At 35.3% G+C, this 23,780-nt stretch overlaps 1 protein-coding gene across 2 annotated transcripts in view; it reads right to left on the bottom strand.

Moving 5' to 3' along the window:
• BRIP1 (BRCA1 interacting protein C-terminal helicase 1) overlaps window positions 1-23,780 on the bottom strand; it is a 157,566-nt gene that overhangs the window by 82,776 nt on the left and 51,010 nt on the right. For both annotated transcript variants that reach the window (XM_032280735.1, XM_032280734.1), the window contains exons 8-11: window positions 19,643-19,864; window positions 17,196-17,395; window positions 11,650-11,782; window positions 1,357-1,511 (exon numbers count right to left, since the gene is read on the bottom strand). In XM_032280735.1, the coding sequence (XP_032136626.1) occupies window positions 1,357-1,511; window positions 11,650-11,782; window positions 17,196-17,395; window positions 19,643-19,864 (710 nt within the window). The remainder of the gene's footprint in view (window positions 1-1,356; window positions 1,512-11,649; window positions 11,783-17,195; window positions 17,396-19,642; window positions 19,865-23,780) is intronic.

The following is a 23,780-nucleotide window of genomic DNA, read 5'->3' as shown; positions in this document are numbered from 1 at the left end:
TGCAGTTGCTATGGAAAACAGTATGCCGAGTCCTTAAAAAGTTAAATGTAGCACTACCATATGATCCTGCAATTCCACTGCTAGGTATGTATATACACCCAGAAGAACTGAAAGCAGAAAAGATATTTGTATACCAACGTTCATAGTAGCATTGTTCACAATAGGCAAAAAATGAAAACAATCCAAATGTCCATTAACATAATAATAAATTAACAAAATGTGGTATATGCGTACCACATTTTGAATAATATGGATTATTCAGCCACAGAAACAAACAAAATTCTGATATGCTACTACATAAATGAACCCTGAAAACACTGTGCTAAGTGAATTAAGCCAGACACAAAAGGACAAATAATGTTTGATTGCTCTTATGTGAAATAGCTAGAAAAGATAAGTTCGTAAGATGGAAACAGAATATAGGTTAGCAGGGGATGAAGGGAAAGACTCTAGGGAGTTATTATTTCACGGGTACAGAATTCCTGTTTGGAATGATAAAAAATTTCTGGAAATGAGTACAATGTACAACATTGCAAATATACTATATTTAATGGCACTGAGTTGTATATGTAAAATGGTTAAAATGGTATATTTTATGTATATTTTACCACAATAAAATAAACAAAAAAATACCAGAGCTAGGGACTACTATAACTTAAGTGATAGGATAAGAGGAGTTGGTTGTTTTTCATTTTCCACAGTTTGTCACACAAAAAAAGACTTTCTGACACTGTAGGAACATAAGAAAACTTTAGCAACAGAAGATAACAATTTAATATTAATTAATTAATATTTAATTAACATTAATTAAATATATTTATTTAATGATTTCAATATTCATTAATACAAAAGACTAATTTTGGCCAGGCGTGGGCTCATGCTTATAATCCTAACACTTTGGGAGGCTGAGGTGGGAGGATCACTTGAGGCCAGGAGTTCAAGACCATGCTGGTCAACATAGTGAGATCTCATCTCTACCAAAAAAAAAAAAAAAAAAAAAATTAAAAAATTAGCTGTGTATGGGTGATGCACACCTGTAATCCCAGCTACTCAGGAAACAGGTGGGAGGACTGCTTAAGCCCAGGAGGTCAAGGCTGCAGTGAGCTGTCATCATCCAACTGAACTTCAGCCTGGGTGGCAGAGCAAGTGTCCCCCTCACCCCATCTCAAAAAAACACCAGACTAATTTCAATTCCTCTAAGTCTGTGTCAATAAGAGCAAATATATAATAATATCTATAACACTTATTTTCAGTTCTCCTATTTACTCACCCCAAATTGTTATGTATTAAACACATGCTAGCACCCAAATTAGGCTATTTTTAAAAGGAAAATACACAGCAGTTATCTTCACTTACCTGCTGTTTTGCCTAAAAAGGTAGTCAAGAACCATAAAAAGTCCTTTAAGCATTATTTGAGTTGATGCACTAATAATTGGCACTTCTCTTGCCTCCTCTTTACTATAAATTGGTGAGATTTTTTCCTCTTTCTGAAGAACAGCAGAAAAATGTCCCTATAAGAAATTACCATATTAAGTATAGAGGGGTTGGGAGGAAATCAGAAAAAGAAACTTCTCAAAAATATAATGAAACCCAGACAAAACATGCATTGAAATTTTAGGTAAACAGAATTGCTATGGTTTGACATTCTAACTTCAAATCTCATATTGAAATTTGATCCCCAATAATGGAAGTGGGGCATAACAGGAAGTTTGGGGTCAATAGATTAACACCCTCCCTAGGTGGAGAGGAGGTAAGTTAGTGCTCTATTAGTTCTCATGAGAGCTGGTTGTTAAAAGGAGCCTGACACCTCCCTCCCTTCTTTCTCTCTCTCTCTCTCTCTCTCTCTCTCTCTCTCTCTCTCTCTCTCTCTCTCTCCCCCCTCCCCATTCTCTTGCCTTGTGAACTGCACAAACCAGCTCCCCTTCACCTTTTGCCATGAGTGGAAGCAGGCTAAGGTCTTCAAAAGTAGATGCTGGTGCTATGCTTCTTGTGCAACTTGCAGAACTGTGAACCAAATCAACCTCTTTTCTTTATAAGTTACCCAGCCTCAGGTATTTTTTTATAGCAATACAAACAGACTAAGACAATTATTAATGCACAATGCTAATAATATTAATTTTAGATTGCCATATTAGCAAAATTCTCCTCAGAGTCAAAGACTCTTTAATAATAAGTAGGCATTTTGAAGAGTCATTACTTCTCAGACAATCAGGGTATTATTTGATGCCTTTCAGAAATAAAGAATTAAATTAAAATGTAGCAAATGGCTTCTCCAAAGCGCTTTAAAGTGTTGATACGCTGCCTTAAATCCATGAATTATTTCCAGGGAGTAATTCTGATGCTGAGAATAATATGACTACATCACAAGCAAAATTAAATGACTTAAGGCAACAATACATGCTAAATAAGAAACTATGTTAACTGGCTCATTCGTCTTTACATGACTTATAAGTTTTAATATGGATAGAAGTGTGGACATTAAGAAAAAATTATAAGAAAACAGAAGAGTATGTTTCCCTCATTGTAAAAGAGAAAATTCTGAATACTGAAGCAATAAAAGATACTGGTGACAACGCTGATGTTTGCCAATAAAATGTGTTCAATGAAAATAAAACAGGGAAATAGGATAAATAAGAAAGATACATTTTAATATTCAGATATATCATGAAACAACACAAATATACAATGAAAAATCCCCCTTCACTGAACAAAATATTAAAGAATACAAATAAGCACAAAGACCTTAAAAAAAAAACGAACAAAGAACAAACAAGAAAGATGACATGAACTTGGAAAAATATTCAGCCCTGCAATGGAATACAAATATCAAATCATTCTTTTTGAAAAATGAAGTCCACTCAGCAACACCTTACATCAAGGCTAATATTCTTCTCCAACACTGGCAGAACACTGGCAATTTATTCTGATAAAATATAGAAAATACAAACTACTAACAGTGAGGCGCTGTACTAAAAAGAGAAGGACTAAATGAAATCCTACATATTGAATCATGAGAGTACACCAAGCTCAATTCCAGGCAGGTTACCGAAACATTGGCAGCTGGGTTGGGGGTAGAAAAATAGAAAACTAAGCAATGGAAAAAATAAGTAGTTAATTATGGTTCCTTAGGAAACATAAAGTATAAAAATACAATCAAGTAAGCTACATGACATTACTGTCATGAGCTATAATAATACATACATGTGATGATATCCACACTGAATATCGATATAACTATATTGGCAGAATAGAGGGAGAGAAGAAAAAGGGGCAGAAAAGCAGGAAGCATAGGAGGAAGAGAGAGAGAGAGCACAAGAGTGAGTGAGAGTGAGTGTGTGTGTGTGTGTGTGTGTGTGTGTGTGTGTGTGTGAGAGAGAGAGAGAGAGAGAGAGAGAGAGAGAGAGAAATGTATGTGAGGGTATGCGTGTCTAAAGAAGCTAAATCATCATTATACTTAACAGGAAATCAACAGAGAACATATAAAATTGAAAACTCAAAAGAAGCAGAACCCACGTTATTTTTTTAAATGCAGCTAAATAACAGAAGAAACCACTATTAAGACAAAAGTATACTCCAAAGTGAGAATTGGGATTGAGGAGTTAGTCAGAAGAATGCTTTTCTCAACAGAACTAACTGACTCTTTAAATTCTACAGGTATACTACTTTGGTAAAAGTTAATTTCTAAAAATTTTGATAATCATAGTGATTAATTTCTTAGCCTATTGGAATTAGGGAAAATTTTCTTAATCAAATAAAAGTAACTAATCATAACCCACAGAACCCACTTTAAAAAGGTAAATTTTAAGCATGTGAACTACAGCTCAATAAAGTTGTTAATTAAAAAATAATTTTTAACTACAGCAAACATCTCAATAAAGGGTGCAATACTAGTAATTACTCCTTTAAAGTAACCCATAAAACCAGGATGTCTTTTTCATTGCCTGTGATAAGCAATGCACTGAAGTATGAGCCAGCATAGTAAGAAATAGAAACATGAAGAAATTAGAAAGAAATGGGGAAAGAAAGAAACCAATCATTATTCAGACAATATGATTATCTACATGGAAAATTTAAGATAATATGTGGGCAAACCTGTAAAATAATTCAACAAGGTGGTTGACAAGACAATTATAAATTTTAAAAAGTAACCACCAGTTTTATATAGCAATAACAATTAAAAATGGAATTTTAAAAATATATCATTTGTAATGGAAACAGAAACTTTAAGCTACCTAAGAATAAGTCTAACCAAAAGCATTTAATCTTTTAAAAATAAAATTATAAAATTTTACTGAATGATAGAATAAATAACTGTATCTTCTCATGAATAGAAAAACTTCATAATGTAAATACATTCTTTCCAAGTTAATCCATAAATGCAATGCAATTCCAATAAAAATTCCAGCAAAACATTTCCTAGAGATTATAAGCTAATTCTAAAATTCAAATGGCAGAGTAAAACAAACGACAGCTGATACAATTCCAAAGGAAAATAATGAAGTGAGGGATATGCCCTAATATATATAAGCACTTTTCTTAAGTCAGTAATTAACAAATGTGACAAATTAGAGAAACAGAATGGTACAACAGAATCAAGTTCAGAAATAAATTCACACATATATGAAAATTAGAGGGGCTGGATTTGGTGGTTCACCCTTATAATCCCAGTGCTTCAGGAGGACAAGGTGAGAGGATCACCTGAAGCCAGGAGTTCAAGACCAGCCTACGCAACATAGTGAGACCCAGTCTCTACAAAACAGAAAAAAAAAAAATCGGGCCGGTCGCGGTGGCTCAAGCCTGTAATCCCAGCACTTTGGGAGGCCGAGGCGGGTGGATCACGAGGTCAAGAGATCGAGACCATCCTGGTCAACATGGTGAAACCCCGTCTCTACTAAAAATACAAAAAATTAGCTGGGCACGGTGGCACGTGCCTGTAATCCCAGCTACTCAGGAGGCTGAGGCAGGAGAACTGCCTGAACCCAGGAGGCGGAGGTTGCGGTGAGCCGAGATCGCGCCACTGCACTCCAGCCTGGGTAACAAGAGCAAAACTCCATCTCAAAAAAAAAAAAAAAAAAAAAAATCAAGCCAGGTATGGATGGCTCATGCTTGTAATCCAGCACTTGAAAGGCCGAGGCAGATGGGTCACTTGAGCTCAGGAGCTCGAGACCAGCCTGGGCAATATCACAAAACCCCATCTCTACAAAAAAACTACAAAAAGTGAGACAGCATGGTGGCATGCTTGTGGTCCCAGCTACTCAGGGGGCTGAGGCACAAGAACTGCCTGAACCTGGGAGGCGAAGGTTGCAGTGAGCTGAGATCACACCAGTGCACTCCAGCCTGGGTGACAGAATGAGACTCTGCCTCAAAATAAATAAATAAATAAATAAATAAGTAAATAATAGCCAGGAGTGGTGATGCATGCCTGTAGTCCCAGCTACTGAGGAAGGTGTGGCAGGAGGATCCCTTAAGACCAGAAATCTAAGGTTACAGTGAGCTAAAAACGTATCACTGCACTTTATTCTGGGCAACACAGCAAGACCCTGTCTCTTAAAAAAAAAAAAAAAAAAAAAAAAGTAAAAAAATAATTTTTTTTTCATTAAAAAAAGAAAATTAAATATGTAGCAGAGGTGGCATTACAAATTAGAGGGAAATTAATATGCACTATTTAGGAAATAGTGCTGGGACAATTCTCTATCCGTGGGAAAAAATTTATTCATAAATTCACAACATAAACAAAATGAATCCAAAATTCATCTATATGGTTGTGTTGGAAGTAGTTCATTTTTTATTGCTGTGTAGTATTGCACTATAGAAATATGCTACAATTTATCCTTTTTTTTTAAAAAAAAAAAAAAGAAGAAGAAGAAGAAGGTCTTGCTCTGTGCCCCAGGCTAGTGTGTAGTGGCACAATCACAGGTCACTATAGCCTCAACCTCCTACATTGAGGTGATCTCCTGCCTCAGCCTCCCAAGTAGCTGGGACTATAGCACCTGCTGCCACACCAGCTAATTTTTTTGTATTTTTTGGTAGAGACAGGGTCTCACTACTTGCCCAGGCTGGTCTTTAACTCCTGGGTTCAAGCAATCTGCCAGCCTCAGCCTCTCAAAGCATAGAATTACTGCCATGCACCATCACCCCCAGCCCATTTATTTGTTATATACATAGCTTTCAAAATGCAAACATTGGATCCAGGTGGGTGGTCAGAAGTTCGAGACCAGCCCAGCCAAGATGGTGAAACCCCATCTCTACTAAAAATACAAAAATTAGCCAGGTGCAGTAGTGGGTGCCTGTAATCCTAGCTACTTGGGAAGCTGAGGCAGGAGAATCGCTTGAACCAGGGAGGTAGAGGTTGCAGTGAGCCAAGATCACGCCACTGCACTCTAGCCTGAGCGACAAAGTAAGACCCTGTCTCAAAAACAACAAAAAAAAAACAAACTTATGCAAAAAATATGAAAGATGTCACAATATGGAAAAATTCTTATAATAGATAACAAGTTGTATTTTATAAATGACGAGCAAAAATTTCAGTATAGCCTGATTAAAATATATGTTTTTTTTTTTTTTTGTTTGTTTTTTTTAATTTTGAGACAGAGTTTCACTCTTGTTGCCCAGGCTGGAGTACAATGGCACGATCCTGGCTCACTGCAACCTCCACCTCTTGGGTTCAAGGGATTCTCCTGCCTCAGCCTCCTCAGTAGCTGGGATTACAGGTATGTGATGCCTGGCTAATTTTGTATTTTTAATAAAGATGGGATTTCACCATGTTGGTCAGGCTGGTCTTAAACTCTTGACTTCAGGTGATCTGCCTGCCTCAGCCTCCCAAAGTGCTCAGATTACAGGCAAGAGCCACTGCACCTGGCCTAAAATATATGTTTTAATAGTCACATGCCCAGAATGCTATTGTGATCATGTTAGCAATTATTTTCATCATTTTTTGTTCAAAAACCTCTTTGAGAAGTAACATCAGCAAGATGGAGAAATCTCAGTTTTCCAGCCAGGCTCAGAGGCTCACGCCTATAAGCCCAGCACTTTGGGAGGCCAAGACAAGCAGATCACTTGAAGTCAGGAGTTCAAGACCAGCCTGGCCAACATCGTGAAATCCCATCTCTACCAAAATTACAATTATTAGCTGGACATGGTGGGGCATGCCTGTAGTCCCAGCTACCCAGGAAGCTGAGGCATGAGAATCACTTGAACCCAAGAGGCAGAGGTTGCAGTGAGCCGAGAGTGCACCACTGCCCTCCAGCCTAAGCAATAGAGTGGGACTTCATCTCAAACAAAAAAAAAAAAAAAAAAAGAATTTGAGTTTTCCATTGTCCTCTCCCAACAATGAACCAATTCTGACAACTACTCACATATGAAAGTACCTTTGTTAAGAGTCTAGGAGTCCAGCAGAGAAGTTCTAGGACCCCACTGGAGCAAAAAATCCAAGAACAGATGCACTGAAGAGGCCAATAAGCATAGCTTCATATTACCTACATCACCCCTGCCCCATGGAAGTACAGCTCAGTGCCAAGAGAGCAGCCATTAGCCCAGAATTCTTCCCATAGGGTAAAGTGAGAATATAGTGAGTAAGTAATGAAATAAAGAAAATGTGGCACATATATAAAAAATGAAATATTATTCAGTGTTAAAAAAGAAAATTTTGCCATTTGCAACATGGATGAAACTGGAAGTAATTATGCTATCTGAAATAAGTCAGATAGACAAATACTGCATGCTATCACTCATATGTGTAATCTAAATAAGTTGTACTCGTAGAAGCAGAGTCCTAAGCCCCAAAGTTACCAGGGGCTGGGGACCAGGGAAATGGGGAGATTTTGGCCAAAAGATACAAACTTTTAGTTATAAAATGACTAAGTTCTGTAGATCTAATGTACAATGTGATTATTATAATTAATAATGATGTATACTTGAGGCCAGGCATGGTGGCTTATGCCTGTAATCCTAGCACTTTGGGAGGCGCAAAGGCAGGTGGGATCACTTGAGGTTAGGAGTTCAACATCAGCCTGGCCAACATGGTAAAACCCTGTCTCTACTAAATATACATATATAGAAAAATTAGCCGGGTGTGGTGGTGCTTACTTGTAATCCCAGCTACTCAGGAGGCTGAGGCATGAAAATCACTTGAATCCAGGAGGTAGAGGTTGCAGTGAGCTGAGATCGCGCTACTGCACCCCAGCCTGGGTAACTAAGCAAGATTCCATCTCAGATAATAATAATAGTAATAATGTATACTTGAAATTTGCTGAGAGCAAATCTTAAGTGTTCTCACCACATACTACACACACCCACACCGACACCCACACAAAGAAAAGGGTATGAAATGATGGATATGTTTATTACCTTGACTGTGTAATCATTTCATACATATATCAAATTATTACATTGTATACCTTAAATATATACAATTTTTTTTTTTTTTTTTTTGAGACGGAGTTTCACTCTCGTTACCCAGGCTGGAGTGCAATGGCGCGATCTCGGCTCACCGCAGCCTCCGCCTCCTGGGTTCAGGCAGTTCTCCTGCCTCAGCCTCCTGAGTAGCTGGGATTACAGGCACGTGCCACCATGCCCAGCTGATTTTTTTTGTATTTTTAGTAGAGACGGGGTTTCACCATGTTGACCAGGATGGTCTCGATCTCTTGACCTCGTGAACCACCCGCCTCGGCCTCCCAAAGTGCTGGGATTACAGGCTTGAGCCACCGCGCCCGGATTACAATTTTTATTTGTCAATCATACCTCCATAATTGTAGGGAGGAAAACCTCTTTGAAACTCTATGATGGTGACTACAATACATGGAAGAAAGAAATCAAAGATCTAATTAACTGGAGAGATATTCCCTGTTCATGAATAAGAAGACTCATTGTTAAGATGCCAATTCTCTCAACTTCATCTACAGATTCAACATAATCCCAATCAAAATCCCACAGGTTAACTGAATACCTAGGAATTAACCAAAGAAGTAAAAGATCTCTACAACAAAAACTATAAAATGATGATGAAAGAGGACACAAAAAATGGAAAGATGGTATTCTTCACAGAAATAAAAAAAATCCTAAAATTTATATGGAATCACAAAGGACCCAGATTACACTAAACACAACATTGAAGAATAGTCAGAGAAATGATACTACCCAACTTCAAGTCTTATTATAAAGTTACAGTAATTAAGACAATGTAGTATTGGTAAAGGAACAGACAAAAGGTTCAATGGAACAAAATAGATGGCCCAGAAAGACATCACAAATACAGTCAGGCCTTTGACAAAGGAACAAAAAGATAATCCAAAGGAGAAAGGGTAGTTTTTTCAACAAATGGTGCTGGAATAACTGCAAATCCAAATGCAAATAAAACATGACTCTAGACACAGACCTTACATCTTTCACAAAAATTAACTCAAAATTAATCACAGATTTATATGTAAAATGCAAAACTATAAAACTTCCAGAAGATAGGAAAAAATCCAGGTGATCATGAGTTTGGGATGAGTTTTTAGATATAACACCTAAAGCATGACCCATAAAAGAAAAAAAAATTGAATATGCTGAACTTCATGAAAGTTAAAAACTGCTTTGCAAAAGGCACCATATCAACAGAATGAACAGAAAAGTCACAGACTGTCTTATTTGCAAACACCTTTCTGAGGAAGGACTTACATTCAAACTATACAAAGAACTCTTAAAACTCAACAACAAAAAAAAATCCAATTGAAAAATGGGCAAAAAGTATGAATAGACATGTCACCAAGAAGCTACGGCAACAGCAAATAAGCATATGAAAAGATGCTCAACATCATGTCTTCAGGAAATTATAAATTAAAACAATAAGATACACTACACATCTATTAGAATGATTAAAATTCAAAACACAGACACCAAACACTAGTAAAGATGTAGAACAACAGGAACTTTTTGTTCATTGCTGGTGGGAATGCAAAATGGTACAACCACTTTTTGTCAAGAGACAAAGTCTTGCTATGTTGCCCAGGCTGGAGAGCAGTGGCTATTCACAAGCATGCAATTACAGTGCACTGCAGCCTCAAATTCCTGGGTTCAAGCAATCTTCCTGCCTCAGCCTCCCAAGTAGCTGAGACTACGGGCACATGCCACCATACCCGGCAGGTACAGCCACTTTGAAGACTGTTTAGTAGTTTCTTGCAAAGCTAACCACAGTCTTACAATATAATACAACAACTGTTTTCCTAAGTATTTATCCAAATGAGTAGAACGCATGTCACTAATAGAAATGTTTAAAACGGCTTTATTCACAATTGCCAAAAACTGGAAACCATCAATGTGTCCTTCAGTAGGTGAATGGATAAATAAACTGTAGTACATCCAGATAACAAAATATTATTCAGCTATAAGAAGAAATGAGCTATGAAGGCAAAAAAAAAACAAAAACAAAAAAAAAAAACCCATAAAACAATCTTAAATGCATATTGCTAAGTTAAAGAAGCCAGTCTGAAAAGACTACATACTGCACAATTTAAACTATATGGCATTCTCAGCCGGGCGTGGTGGCTCAAGCCTGTAATCCCAGCACTTTGGGAGGCCGAGGCGGGTGGATCACGAGGTCAGGAGATCGAGACCATCCTGGTCAACATGTTGAAACCCTGTCTCTACTAAAAAAAAATAAATAAATAAAAATAAACTATATGGCATTCTGGAAAAGGCAAAACAATGGAGTTAGTAAAAAAAATCTGTGGTTGATAAGGGTTTGGTGGGTGCGGGCATGGTGTGGTGGAAATATGAATAGGTGTAACACAGAAGATTTTTAGGACAGTGAACACACTCTGTATGATACTGTAAATGGTAGATTCCTAGGCAAAACCTAACTGAACTCTCCAACACAAGGAGTAAGCCCTAAGGTAAACTATGGACTTTAATGAACCGTAATATACCAATAATGGTTCATCAATTATAACAAATGTACTATACTATTGTAAGAGATCAATAATGGGGAAACTGTGGAGTGGGTGTGTATTGTGTATGTGTATAGGTGTGTGGCTGGGAGTGGGAATATATGAGAATTCTGGATCTTCTGCTCAATTTTTCTCTAAACCTAAAATAATCATTCTAAAATATATAATCTATTAATTTAAATAAGTAAATAGGAACAAAAACATTTTTATTTGCAAAAAACACTAGAGAATATAATGAAATTTATGCAGCCTCTATTTAGAAAAATGTACAAAAATACATACTCATAAAATGTTGCATATAGCTTCATAAGGTTCATAGTCTTCCAAAGTCTAGTCATGATCTCTCCATTAATATCAGGTTTATAATTTCTAAATTAAGATGAACAAAATAGGAATTTCTTCTCTTTTTATTTTCTAAAATTTTAACTTTTACAATTGACTAAGTAAATCTACAACCTAAAAACATTGACTCCTTTTAGCTTTAAAGCAATTAATCCCTTTAAAGACAATTTCCTTCAGACTAAGTAATGCTATATTTCACCCACAATTTACCCATGCCATCACTTAAAGATGATCAAATGTAGATAATAAAATAAAATTTTAAAAAATTAAATTGCTATATTTAAAATTTTTGGGTTACTCACTAGATTTTATCTGGATTTAGTCATGACTAAATGACTTCTAACTCACTAAATAAATTGCACAGGTGAAAAAAAAATCTTACCTGCAAAATGGGAAAAGTAGCAGTGGTGATGCCCATTTTGTGCAAATTTAAGAGCATTTCATTTCCACTCCATATTTTACAAGATGATTCATAACCTCTTTCTACGAGATATTCAGAGTTTGCTTCTAACCAACTGAAATAAAACAATTTTGTCAGCCAGTATCATCCTTATACGTACTATTTCAACAGAGCAAGACCATCATCATTATTGTCTTGCATTGACATTCTTAGGACATGAATGTGGATTAAGATACCTTTTGAAAGGCATGCATGTCTCATATTGTAAAATAAACATTAAATAACTAAAATGAAAGCTTTTATTCAGAAGAAACAAACATACATATGATTTCCCACTTGTTTTATGGTTTCACACTGCTTTACTTAGCTAATGTCTCTTCGACTAAGAGCCATGTCTTAGGTACTTATCCCAAATATACATAAAAGAAAATGCAAAACAACCTAATAAAGAAATTAAAGTGTTACATATTAACACAAAAAAGAATTACTAGAACATATATAAATATAATTCATTGATATATATACACACAATCATACATTTGATAAGTGTTGGAATGCCTATTTTATTCCAGACATTGTTCTGGGTAGTGAAAATAACAGCAGTTAAATAAAATAGGCAAGGTCCTTACTCTCATGGAAATTACACTCTAGTAAAGGGAGACAGGAATAAACATAGAAACAAATACATAAGAAAGTATCAGGTTGTCATGGGAAACTATATAGCCATAAAAAAGAACGAGAACATGTCCTTTACAGGACATGGATGGAGCTGGAGGCCATCAACCTTAGCAAACTAATGCAGGAACAGAAAATCAAACATCACAAGTTCTCATTTATAAGTGGGAGCTAAATGATAAGAACACATGGATAAGAGGGGAGCAACACATACTGAGGCCTATTGGAGGATGTAAGCTTGGAAGAGGAAGACAATCAGGAAAAATCACTAATGAGTGCAAGGCTTAATACATGGGTGATGAAATAATATATATAACAAACCCCAGTATCGTGTTTACCTATATGACAAACCTGCACATGTACCCCTGCACTTAAAAGTTAAAAAAAAAAGTTCTAATAAAACGAAAAAAAAAATCAGGTAATGATATACAACAACACGACAATAAATTAATGTAACCTAGTTGCTACTTTAATTTCAATGTCAAGAATGCTCTCCCAGAGGTGACATTTTTTGCTAACAACTGAATGCAAAAAGTATCCAGACACGGGAGGATCAGAAAGAAAGAAATATCCAAGCAGAAGGAATAGCTAGGACAAAGGTCCTGAGGTGGTTAGCAAATTTTGCTTGTTTGAGGACCTGAAAGAGAGCCAATGTGATTTGCAGCACAATGGGTAAAAATAATGTATCAACAATGTCAGAGTGATAGGCAGAAATCAGGTCATCTTGAGTCACGATAAGAAATCTGAATTTATTCAAAGTGCAACGGGAAGGCTTGGGTTTTTTAATTTTTAATTTTTGTGGGTATGCAGTAGGTGTATTTATGGGGTACATGAGATGTTTTGATACAGGGATGTAATACGTAATAATCACATCACGGAAGATGGGATATCCATCTTCTCAAGCATTAATCCTTTGTGTTACAAATAATCCAATTATATTTAGTGGATTTTTTTTTGTTCCTCTGAAGTGAATTAATTGAATCAAGTCTTTTAGTTATTTTTAAATGTATAGTTAAATCATTATTGACTATAGTCACACTACTGTGCTACCAAATACTAGGCCTTATTCAATTTTTTTTGTACCCATTAACCATCTCCACCTCCCTCATAACCCCCAGCTTCTACCCTACCAGCCTCTCATAAACCATCCTTCTACTCTCTATCTCCATGGATTCCATTGTTTTCATTTTCAGATTCCACAAATAAGTGAGAATATGTGATGTTTGTCTTTCTGTGCCTGGCTTATTTCAGTTAACATAATGACCTCCAGTTCTATCCATGTTGTTGCAAATGACAGGCTCTCCTTCTGTATTATACCTGAAGGATACTCCACTGTTATATGTACCACATTTTCTTTATCTGTTCATCTGTTGATGGACACGTAGGTTGCTTCCAAATCTTGACTACTGTGAATAGTACTGCAGGAAACATGGGAGTACAGATATACTTTGATATACTGATTTCCGTTCTTTTGAGTATATATCTAGCAGTGGGATTGCTGGATCATATGGTAGCTCTATTTTTAGTTATTTGAGGAACTTCCAAATTGTTCTCCATAGTGGTTGTCCTAATTTACATTCCCACCAACAGTAAACAAGGGTTCTCTTTTCTCCACATCCTCGCCAGCATTTGTTGTTGCCTGTCTTTTGGATAAAAGTCATTTTAACTGGGGTGAGGTGATATCTCATTGTAGTTTTGATCAGCGGAGAAATTCTGATCAATGACGTTGAGTACCTTTTCCTATGTCTGATTGCCATTTGTATGTCTTCTTTCAAGAAATGTCTATTCAAATCTTTTGTCCATTTTTAATTAGATTACTAGATTTTTTTCCTACAGGGGTGTTTGAGCTCCTTATATATTCTGGTTATTAATCTCTTGTCAGATGGGTAGTTTGCAAATATTTTCTCCCATCCTGGGGGTTGTCTCTTCACTTTATTGACTGTTTCCTTTGCTGTGCAGAAGGTTTTTAACTTGATGTGATCCCATTTGTCCATTTTTGCTTTGGTTATCTGTGCTTGTGTGGTATTACTCAAGAAGTCGTTGCCCAGACTGATGTCTTGGAGAGTTTTTCCAATGTTTTCTGTAGTAGTTTCATAGTCTGAGGTCATAGATTTAAGTCGTTAATCTATTTTGATTTGATTTTTGTATATGGTGTTAGATAGGGGTCTATTTTTATTCTCCTGCATATGGATATCTAGTTTTTCCAGCAACATTTATTGAAGAGACTATCTTTCCCCCAGTGTATGTTCTTGGCACCTATGTCAAAAATGAGTTCACTGTAGGTGTGTGGATTTGTTTCTGAGTTTTCTATTCCATTCCATTGATCTGTATGTCTGTTTTTATGCCAATATCATGCTGTTCCTTTTGGTGGGAAGGTTTTAAATACAGAGTTTTAAATAAAAGATGTAAATCTATTTAAATCTATTTAAATAAAAGATGTAAATCTATTTTATATGTTTAAAAAATAACTCCAGCTACTAAGCTAGAATTGATTACTGGAGAAAGACGAGTGAAAATAGAGACCTGTTAGGAGGTTGTTATAATATTCCTGTCAAGAGAAGATTGTAGGATGATAGATATGAACGGTCAATGAAATTGAGGAATTGGGGATATACTGTGCAGATGGCATCTATAAGACTTACTGATTAATTGGATGAGATGAGGTAGTTAGGATATTATCAAGGATAATACTTAACTTTTTAATTTGAGGAACTGGTGCATACTGTTTGCTTAGATGAGGAAGACTGAGGAGAAAACAGAACACAAGGGAAGGGAAAGAATTCTGTTTTATATGTAAAGTTGAAATGTCTACTTGATATCTAAAAAGAGCTATAAAGTAGACAGTTGAATATGAGAATGGCATTGTAGAGAGAGGCTGAAGCTAAAGAAACAGGTTCAGGCCCATCAGTACTGCAGATTATATTTTAAGCTACGATATTGGGTTATACAATTTAGGGGAAATACGAGCTACAAAAGAAACTAGTTCCCAGTACCAAGTAAGTCCTGAGGCACTCCAACATTTAGGTATCAAAAAGAATAAGTATTATCAAAAGAAATGATGAAAGAATGGACTGTGAGGAGGAGAAACACCAGAGATGTCACAGAAGCCAAGACAAAAATGCCTTCAAAGAGGTAGTCATCAACTACCCAACACCACTGACTAGCTAAAATGAAAGAAACAATAAACTCTGTATTTGGCAATATAGAGATCACTGGTGATCTTGATAAGAACAGTTTCAGTAGAATTGTCCAGATAGCAACACTGCCAGAATTGATGAGGGAAGAATGTCAAGTTAGAAAATAGAATTAGCAACTATAGACAACTCTTTCAACAAACTATGCTGTAAAAAAAAAAAAAAAAATCTACATGGAAAACATCACAAGAAAAGAAACAAGCAAATGGCAAAATGGGGTGGAAAGTATTTACAAGTCTTATTACAGGCAAAGATTTCAATTCCCTGATACATAAATGGGATTCTATAAATCGTTAAGGAAAAGAACCAAAATAAGAACAAAAAAAGGACAGAAATGTCAACAGGCAGTTGACACAAAAGGAAATATAAATGGGATTTAAAGATGCTTAATTCTACTCATATTAAAGAAATGAATATTAAAACGACATTGAATATTAAATGACTATTAAAGCCACTTTTCACCTAGGAGGCTAGAAAAAAACAATTTCCATACTTTTATGCATTGCTGGTACATAGCCCCACTCTCATCCACCTATTGGGTAAATTTTAGCAGTATCTATTGAAATTAAAAATATATCTATGCTTTCACCCAACAATTCTACTTCTAAAAAGTTTCCTATAGGTACACTTGCATACCAATGAAATTATGTATGTTCAAAGTTATTCATTACAGCAGTATAACAGCAAAAGACTAGAAACAACCTCCTCTATTAATCAGAGGCTGATTAAATAAACTATTGCATGTCTATCTAATGGAATTCTAGGTACCTATTTTTTTAAAAACCAAGAAAGTTTTCTAGGTCTTAACATGGAAAAGTCTCCTAAATAAACTGTGAAGCGAAAAAAGCAAGTTGCAGAAAATTATATGTATAGTATGCCATCATTTGGACAAAAAATGAGGTACAAGAAAAGATATCTAATATTGGCTGATAAATGAGTAATATGCATTGAATGATAAATTTGTTTAGGAGAGCACAGACATTAAACAGATCAGGGAACTGGAAGGAAGGGAGGTTTTTACTACATAAATTTGTATACATTTTATGTTCAAACCGTGTGACTGTATAACATTCAGATTTTTTTAAAGTATAATGTGAAGGAAACAAAAATGCTACAATCAATGAAATGGGATTCAGAGTCGAGAGGTTTTTTTCTATAACAAGACTCTAGATCAATAACTTAATGTCTAATAAAAGAAAAATTATCTAGTGTAAATTTTCATAAAGCTAGTACTAAATATATTGAGAGTACTGAAATCTTGGTTAATTAAAACTCATAAAACTAGAATCCTATTTAAATTGGAGAATAAAGCAATAAATTAAAGTCATGATCCAGAATTTTAAAATATATTAATTAAAAGAATGTTTAGTTTCTGGTTCAATATCCTATACACATCCTTTGGGACTGTTAAATTATCCTGCCAAATTGGAAGAAGATTCACAATTATTCATTTTTAAAAATCACTTATGTTCATTATATTCTTGTGAACAAGGCAAAAGGTTGGACTGCCTTGTTTTTAAAGCTTAATTGGCAAGGAACAATTCATTTCCCAAGAAGCCTAGTTTACCAAAGTTTACTGACTTTAAAATACTATGGTATAATCAAACATGTTTTTAATATAAAGGCAGTACAAATACACTAATAAACATATATTCTTACTTAATGAGGCTATAGCACACAGCTCGTAGGGGTTCATGATCTTTTTTCCTTATATTATTGTTGACCATACTATCTAGTTCATCCCGAGCAAATCGAAGCTGAACTTCTGTTACACTGTAGCTTGCTGATTCCCGAGCACAGTCCTCGATGTTATGAGCTTCATCTAAAATGACAACCTGTTCTTTCAGATTTAAATCCATCTATAAGATAAAAGATTTTGTTGTAAAACATTTGGCCAAATGGATTTAATAATAGCAGGTAAGACATTTCATTTAAAAATTCACACTATAGGCCAATATTACAAATGCAATTACATAAGCAACCGATTTTAGGAATTAAACAAAACTTAAACACTGAGGCCAACTAAATATCAGGTCTACATTACCGAGTCTGCCCCTTTTTTACTCTCAAAATACTTTGCAAACCTATCAACAGCAACAAAAATATGTAAGTGAGCCTGGATCAAGGTACCACTGGCTGAGCAGAAGGGTATAAAATCCCACTGTGAAAACATTTCCAAAATATTTTTACAAACTAAGCATAAGACCTTTAAAAATAAAATAAACATAAAAGATTACAAGCATAAAATCTTTAAAAGTAAAATAATAATACGAGATTAGGCCAGGCACAGTGGCTCATGCCTGTAATCCCAACACTTTGGGAGGCCAAGGCTGGTGGATCACTAGGTCAAGAGACGGAGACCATCCTGGCCAACAAGGTGAAACACCGTCTCTACTAGAAATACAAACAAACAAAAAAAAATTAGCTGGGCTTGGTGATGCATGCCTGTAATCCCAACTACTCAGGAGGCTGAGACAGGAGAATCATTTGAACCAGGGAGTCAGAGGTTGCAGTGAGCCAAGATTGCACCGCTGCACTCCAGCTTGGGCAACAGAGCAAGACTCAGTCTCAAAAAAAAAACAAACGAATGAACGAACGAACAAAACACAAGATTAAAATGACTCTTAAAATACTAACATAATATAGTGTGTATCTGTTTCATTTTAATCTGTCCTGCAATCCTTCTCCAACATGGGAGGTGGAGAATTGTTCTTCTCTAACTCCCAAGTGATGCTGGCAGGACTATTAACCTATGAATCAAAGAACATCACTACTTTCACAGCAGAAAAAAGGCCAAGATTGTCAGTTAAATAGAGTATTCCATTCTTCTATGGTCAGAGTGAATAGTTCAGGTTCAGGAATAGACATGTGATCCATACTAGGCCAATCAGAGTATTCTGGAGGGACTAATATGTGGCCATGCTCTTTCCTCCAGGTGAGCTAGTTGCTTATGGTTATCTTTGTTCCATAAGCAAGAGTGAGAACTTGCCTGAGAATAAAGCCATCACAATAAAGAGAATCAAGAATTTTTTCTTAAGCTCTTTTTAGGCTGGGTTTGTGTCACTTGTAATTGAAAGCATACTGACTAATACAAGGAACTGTCACAAAGCAATTGTTAATGAGTTATTTTGAGGAAGTAAGAATACACAGAGAGCTGAAAAGTTGAGAAAGAACCATGGAAGAGTAGGAAATATATTTGGGTTTAAAAGATAAGTAAGATTTGAATTTGGACAGACAAAGAGAGGGTCAGGCATTCCAAAGAGGTGTCATCAAAAGCAAAGATAAAGAACAAAGTATCCTCAAGGGAGTATGAGGTAATTTTTGAAAGATTCAAATTAGGCAGATCCAGGTCAGTCTATTGTGCAACTTGAGTGTAGTAAGCTTAGGAAATATAAACTTTATCTCATGCACAAAGGAAGCAATAGATTTTTAAGCAGATAAAAGGATGTAATAAAAGCAGTATTTGGAAAACTGATCTGGCATTGATATGCACAGTGTCTTAGAGGGAAGAGACCTAGTTAAGAGATTACCAAATAAGTAGGATAGGAGGAGCAGTAAACATAATGCCTATTAATTTGGATCTTAAAGAAATAGAAAGCTGAGATGAATTGTGCAGTCAGACCTGAAGACAGGACTAACAATTGACTATGCCAAGTTATTCACTTTTTGTCTTATGCTGTTAACAATTGCATGTCTCTGAAAAGAACCAGGCAAATAAACACAAATGCCATATCTGAAGTTCACTTCTCAAAAGTTCACAAGGTATAATTTGCATAGTGTGTATATTCTCCCAACATAAGTTCTTCAAAATATAGTTTTAAATAATTCTTTTTGAATATTTCATAAATGCAAAGAGAAACCCTGCTATAATCCCACTTCAGTCACTATGTTCCTTAAAACTGCTTATTTTGTAAACTAAAATGAGTGGGTCGAAAACTGTTTTTAATACACCTTAGGATATGTTTTCAGTACTCTAGTATGTTTACAGAAATTTATTTACATAAATTAAAGTGAAAAAACACATTAAAACATCTAAAAGCTTTTATATTCAACATTTATATCTCCATGAGTAGGAAAAGAGTTCTAAATTTTACACATATACTCACAGTTTCCCTTATTTGTGCATCTAGAAGATAGTTGTAGGGACAAAATATGATGTCAGCGTCTTGTATTAGTTCTCGGGCTGTGTAATATGGACAGGCCCTTAGTTTCTTCCCTAAGCTGACAAGTTCTTCTATATCCCAGGCTTTGCACATCCCTTGGAAAGTCTGTAATGTGTGCTGATCACTAATTTTATGAACTCCATGATAAAAATAGCAGGATTTTCCCTAGAAACAAATATGCATAACAAAAATGTGAACCAATACTGGAATCCAATGAATACAGTAAGTTTATCTCAGAATTTGAGGAACATCATTAAAGCCACAAGGCTTAGATTTTACTGACTATGCCACCACGCCCGACTAATTTTTTGTCTTTTTTGGAAACAGATAATACCATAGCTATAATCACAACCAAGTTTGGTTGACTCAGACTTAGAACTCCAAATCAGAAGAGCTCCAAATACCCTAAATTAACTTGAAAAAACATATTTTTAAAATATATTCGTTATGGCTTTTTTTCTGATTTAACTGATGTTAGGCATGAAATATTTCTGGAAGGATTCACAAAACAATGGTATCACTAGTTGCTTCCAAGGATGAGAATTAAGTGACAAGGGCACAGGAGTGGGAGATTTTTCTCTGTAGACCCTTTCGTACCATTTCAATTTTGAGCCATGTGACAGTATTTCTTATTCAAATATGAATAAGAAGGAAGGTAAGTAGGTAGGTTGGAATGTCCTCAGGGAAAATAAAGAAAGAGTATTCACTACAAAAAAAATTCAGGAATACCAAAAAAAGCCTAAATTATTCATAATTCCATTACACAAAGAATGCACTAGAAACATTTTGGTGTATTTCATTTCATATTTCTTCCATACATGTATACATAAGGATATATATATACAATGTGACCCAATATTAAAATAACAAGAACAAGGTAGGCATGATTACAGGTGTCAGCACTTTGGAAGGCTGAGGCAAGAGGATTATTATAGGCCAGGAATTTGATATCAGCTTGGGTAATGTAGCAAGACCGTCTCTACAAAAAATAAAAAATTTGCTGGGATTGGTGGCGCACATCTGATGTCCTAGCTACTCAGGAGGCTGAGGCAGGAAGATCACTTCAGCCTAGGAGTTTGAGGATACAGTGAGCTATAATCACACCACTGCACTCCAGCCTGGGTGACAAAACAAAGCCCTATCTCTAAATAGTAATAATAAAAAGAACAAAGCAAATGTTCCCCAGACATTGAGGATTATTAACAATCTAGCCACAACAAATAAAACATTTTATAAAACTGTATTCACTTTGTTTTCCTCTGCCTAGTGTATTAAAAATCACACCAGGAAAATCTTCTGACATCACTAAGCATCTTTTCATTGCTGCTCATATATGTACATTGAATTAATGTGCCATAGCTGATGAACCAGTTTTCTTATTACTGGGCTTATAGACTGTTACCAATTTCCACTTTAAACATAAGGCTGCAATGAGCATTCTTATGCTGGTTTCTAAATATTTTCTTAGTATACATTTTTTAGAAATGCCATTATGAGATCAGATGCTACGACGTATTTTTAAATTTCTTGAAAGCATATAGTGAAATTATCCTCCAGAAAGTATATACTGTTTTGCATTACCCTTTTCCCACATCCTTATTAACACTAACAGTATCTTTTCTTATCTCTATTTTAAAAGTAAAAATAGAATCTTGTTTTGATTTATATTCTTTATGGTTTCTAGCAAAGTTTAACATAATGTTGTATACACAGTCTAACAAGGTTCAACAGTAATTTGTGTTTCTTCTTTTATGTTATCTACTGATGTCCTTTGCCATTCTATTACTATTTTTTTTTTTTTTTTTTTTTTTTTTGAGATGGGAGTCTCACTCTGTCACCCCAGGCTGGAGTACAGTGGTGTGATCCAATCTCTGTTCACTACAACCTCTACCTCCCAGGTTCAAGCAATTCTTGTGTCTCAGGCCCCAAGTAGCTGGAACCACAAGTGCATCACCACACACAGCTCATTTTTTGTAGAGACAGGGTTTCATCAGGTGGCCCAGGCTGGTCTTGAAATCCTGAGCTCAAGTGATTCACCCGCCTCAGCCTCCCAAAGTGCTAGGATTACAGGCATGAGCCACTGCACTCCACCCCATTCTATTACTGGAAATAAAAAATTTCATTACAGGGTGGACACAGTGGCTCATGCCTATAATCCCAACATTTTGAGAAGCCAAGGCCAGAGAACTGCTTGAGCCCAGGAGTTCAAGGCCAGCTAGGCAACATAGGAAGACTCCATCTCTATTAAAAAAAAAAAAAAAACAAACCTTATTATATTCATTAATAAAAAAATAAAATGTTTGATAAAATCTATCCCTAACAAGTGTCTCATACACTATTAAAAATATACAAAATTAGAAAAGTATACATTTTTTAGAAGTACATAGGCAATTTGTCAAAAAAAACTAGCAAAATTTAAAATTTTACCATTAATGTGAATAGATGTACACTATACTGTTAAATAGCCAAGAAAATTGGAAATAAACCAAATGTCTACCCATAGGAGACATGTTAAATAAATATGGTAAATTAATACAAAAACTTTAGCCCTTAAAAATAAAAATGATTTAGATTTGTCTATGTGCTGATTAGGCTCTCTATGTTAAGCAAGAAAAAAAATGTTGAATAATGTGTATAGAATGATTAAATTCATGTAAATTGCTTTTTTAAAGAATATATACACATATATTATAACAAATACATTGTTTTAATGTTCTGGTAGAAAACACAAAATTTTACAGTAGTTTCCTTAAAGGGTTAAAGAGATGGGAGGAGCTGGAAAAAGAGAGCCTCTCTTTTCATTTTCTAACCACATAGATGTACTACTTTTCTTTTTCAATTGTCATTTGGAGCTAAGTGATAGAATAATGGGCTACTTTTATTTTCATTAATTCTGCATATTTATTTTTAAAAAGATTTTGAAATAAAAATATTTATTTTTCCTAGTTTGCTGTCCTTAACAAAAAACAACTATATATAAAATACGTAAATTATATTAGGGATGAAAGACTTTGAGGTAGCTTTCTATATATATACACATACACATTTTTTTTTGTTTTTTTTATAGTTTCTAGCAAGGTTTAATATAATATTGTATGACTACTCTAACAAGGTTCAACAGTAATTTGAATTTATTCTTTTATGTTGTCTACTAATGTCCTTTGTACTGTATTAATGGAAATAAAAAATTTCATTACAGGCTGAGCGCAATGGCTCATGCCTATAATCCTAACACTTTAAGTGGCCAAGGCGGGATGAAATATACTCTATCTCTGTCTTTATAAAATCTTTATATTTATACGTATTTTTATCTTTATATGCATTTTTATCTATGTACTATCCAAAAGGAGAAATCTATGTTTTCAAAACATACACACATCAGTACATACACAAATGCATCTAGATATTGCTAGAAACAAAGTCAACTGTAAGATTCATAACCTATAAAAGAATGTCAGCAAGTCAAATGACAAGACATGAATAGCTAAGGGCCAGTTCTCTTAAAGCTTTGTATTCAGCCATGTTAAAGGATGCACCTGTTGGTCCTCCAAAATATTAAAAATTAGGGCTAGGCACAGTGGCTCACGCCTGTAATCTCAGCACTTTGGGAGGCCAAGGCAGGCGGATCATGAGGTCAAGACATCAAGGCCATCCTGGCCAACTTGGTGAAACCCCATCTCCACTAAAAATACAAAATAATTAGCTGGACATGGTGGCACGTGCCTTGTAGTCCCAGCTACTTGGGAGGCTGAGGCAGGAGAATCTCTTGAACCCAGGAAGTGGAGGTTGCAGTGAGCTGAGATCGCACCACCGCACTACAGCTTGGTAACAGAGTGACACTCTGTCTCAAATAAATAAATAAATAAATAAATAAGGATGAAAGAGCTCATCTAACTATATTTGTTTAGGTCATTTTATACATTATTATCACTTACTTTCTCTAACCTCTACTGTTCTTATTCTTTATACTGTGTCAACTTCTCCCTACCTTAATGCCATCTTTGGATTCTGTTTCTAGTGTACTCAAAAGAGCAGTGGATGAAGAATGAGAAAATTTGGGTTCTCATTCCTCCTTGCTAAT

Source organism: Sapajus apella, unplaced genomic scaffold (genome assembly GCF_009761245.1).
Source record: "Sapajus apella isolate SASKATOON/1434 unplaced genomic scaffold, GSC_monkey_1.0 scaffold12, whole genome shotgun sequence".
Classification (NCBI taxonomy): domain Eukaryota; kingdom Metazoa; phylum Chordata; class Mammalia; order Primates; family Cebidae; genus Sapajus; species Sapajus apella.
The sequence above is the reverse complement of the archived record's forward strand: the minus strand, read 5'-3'. Positions and strand labels throughout refer to the sequence as shown.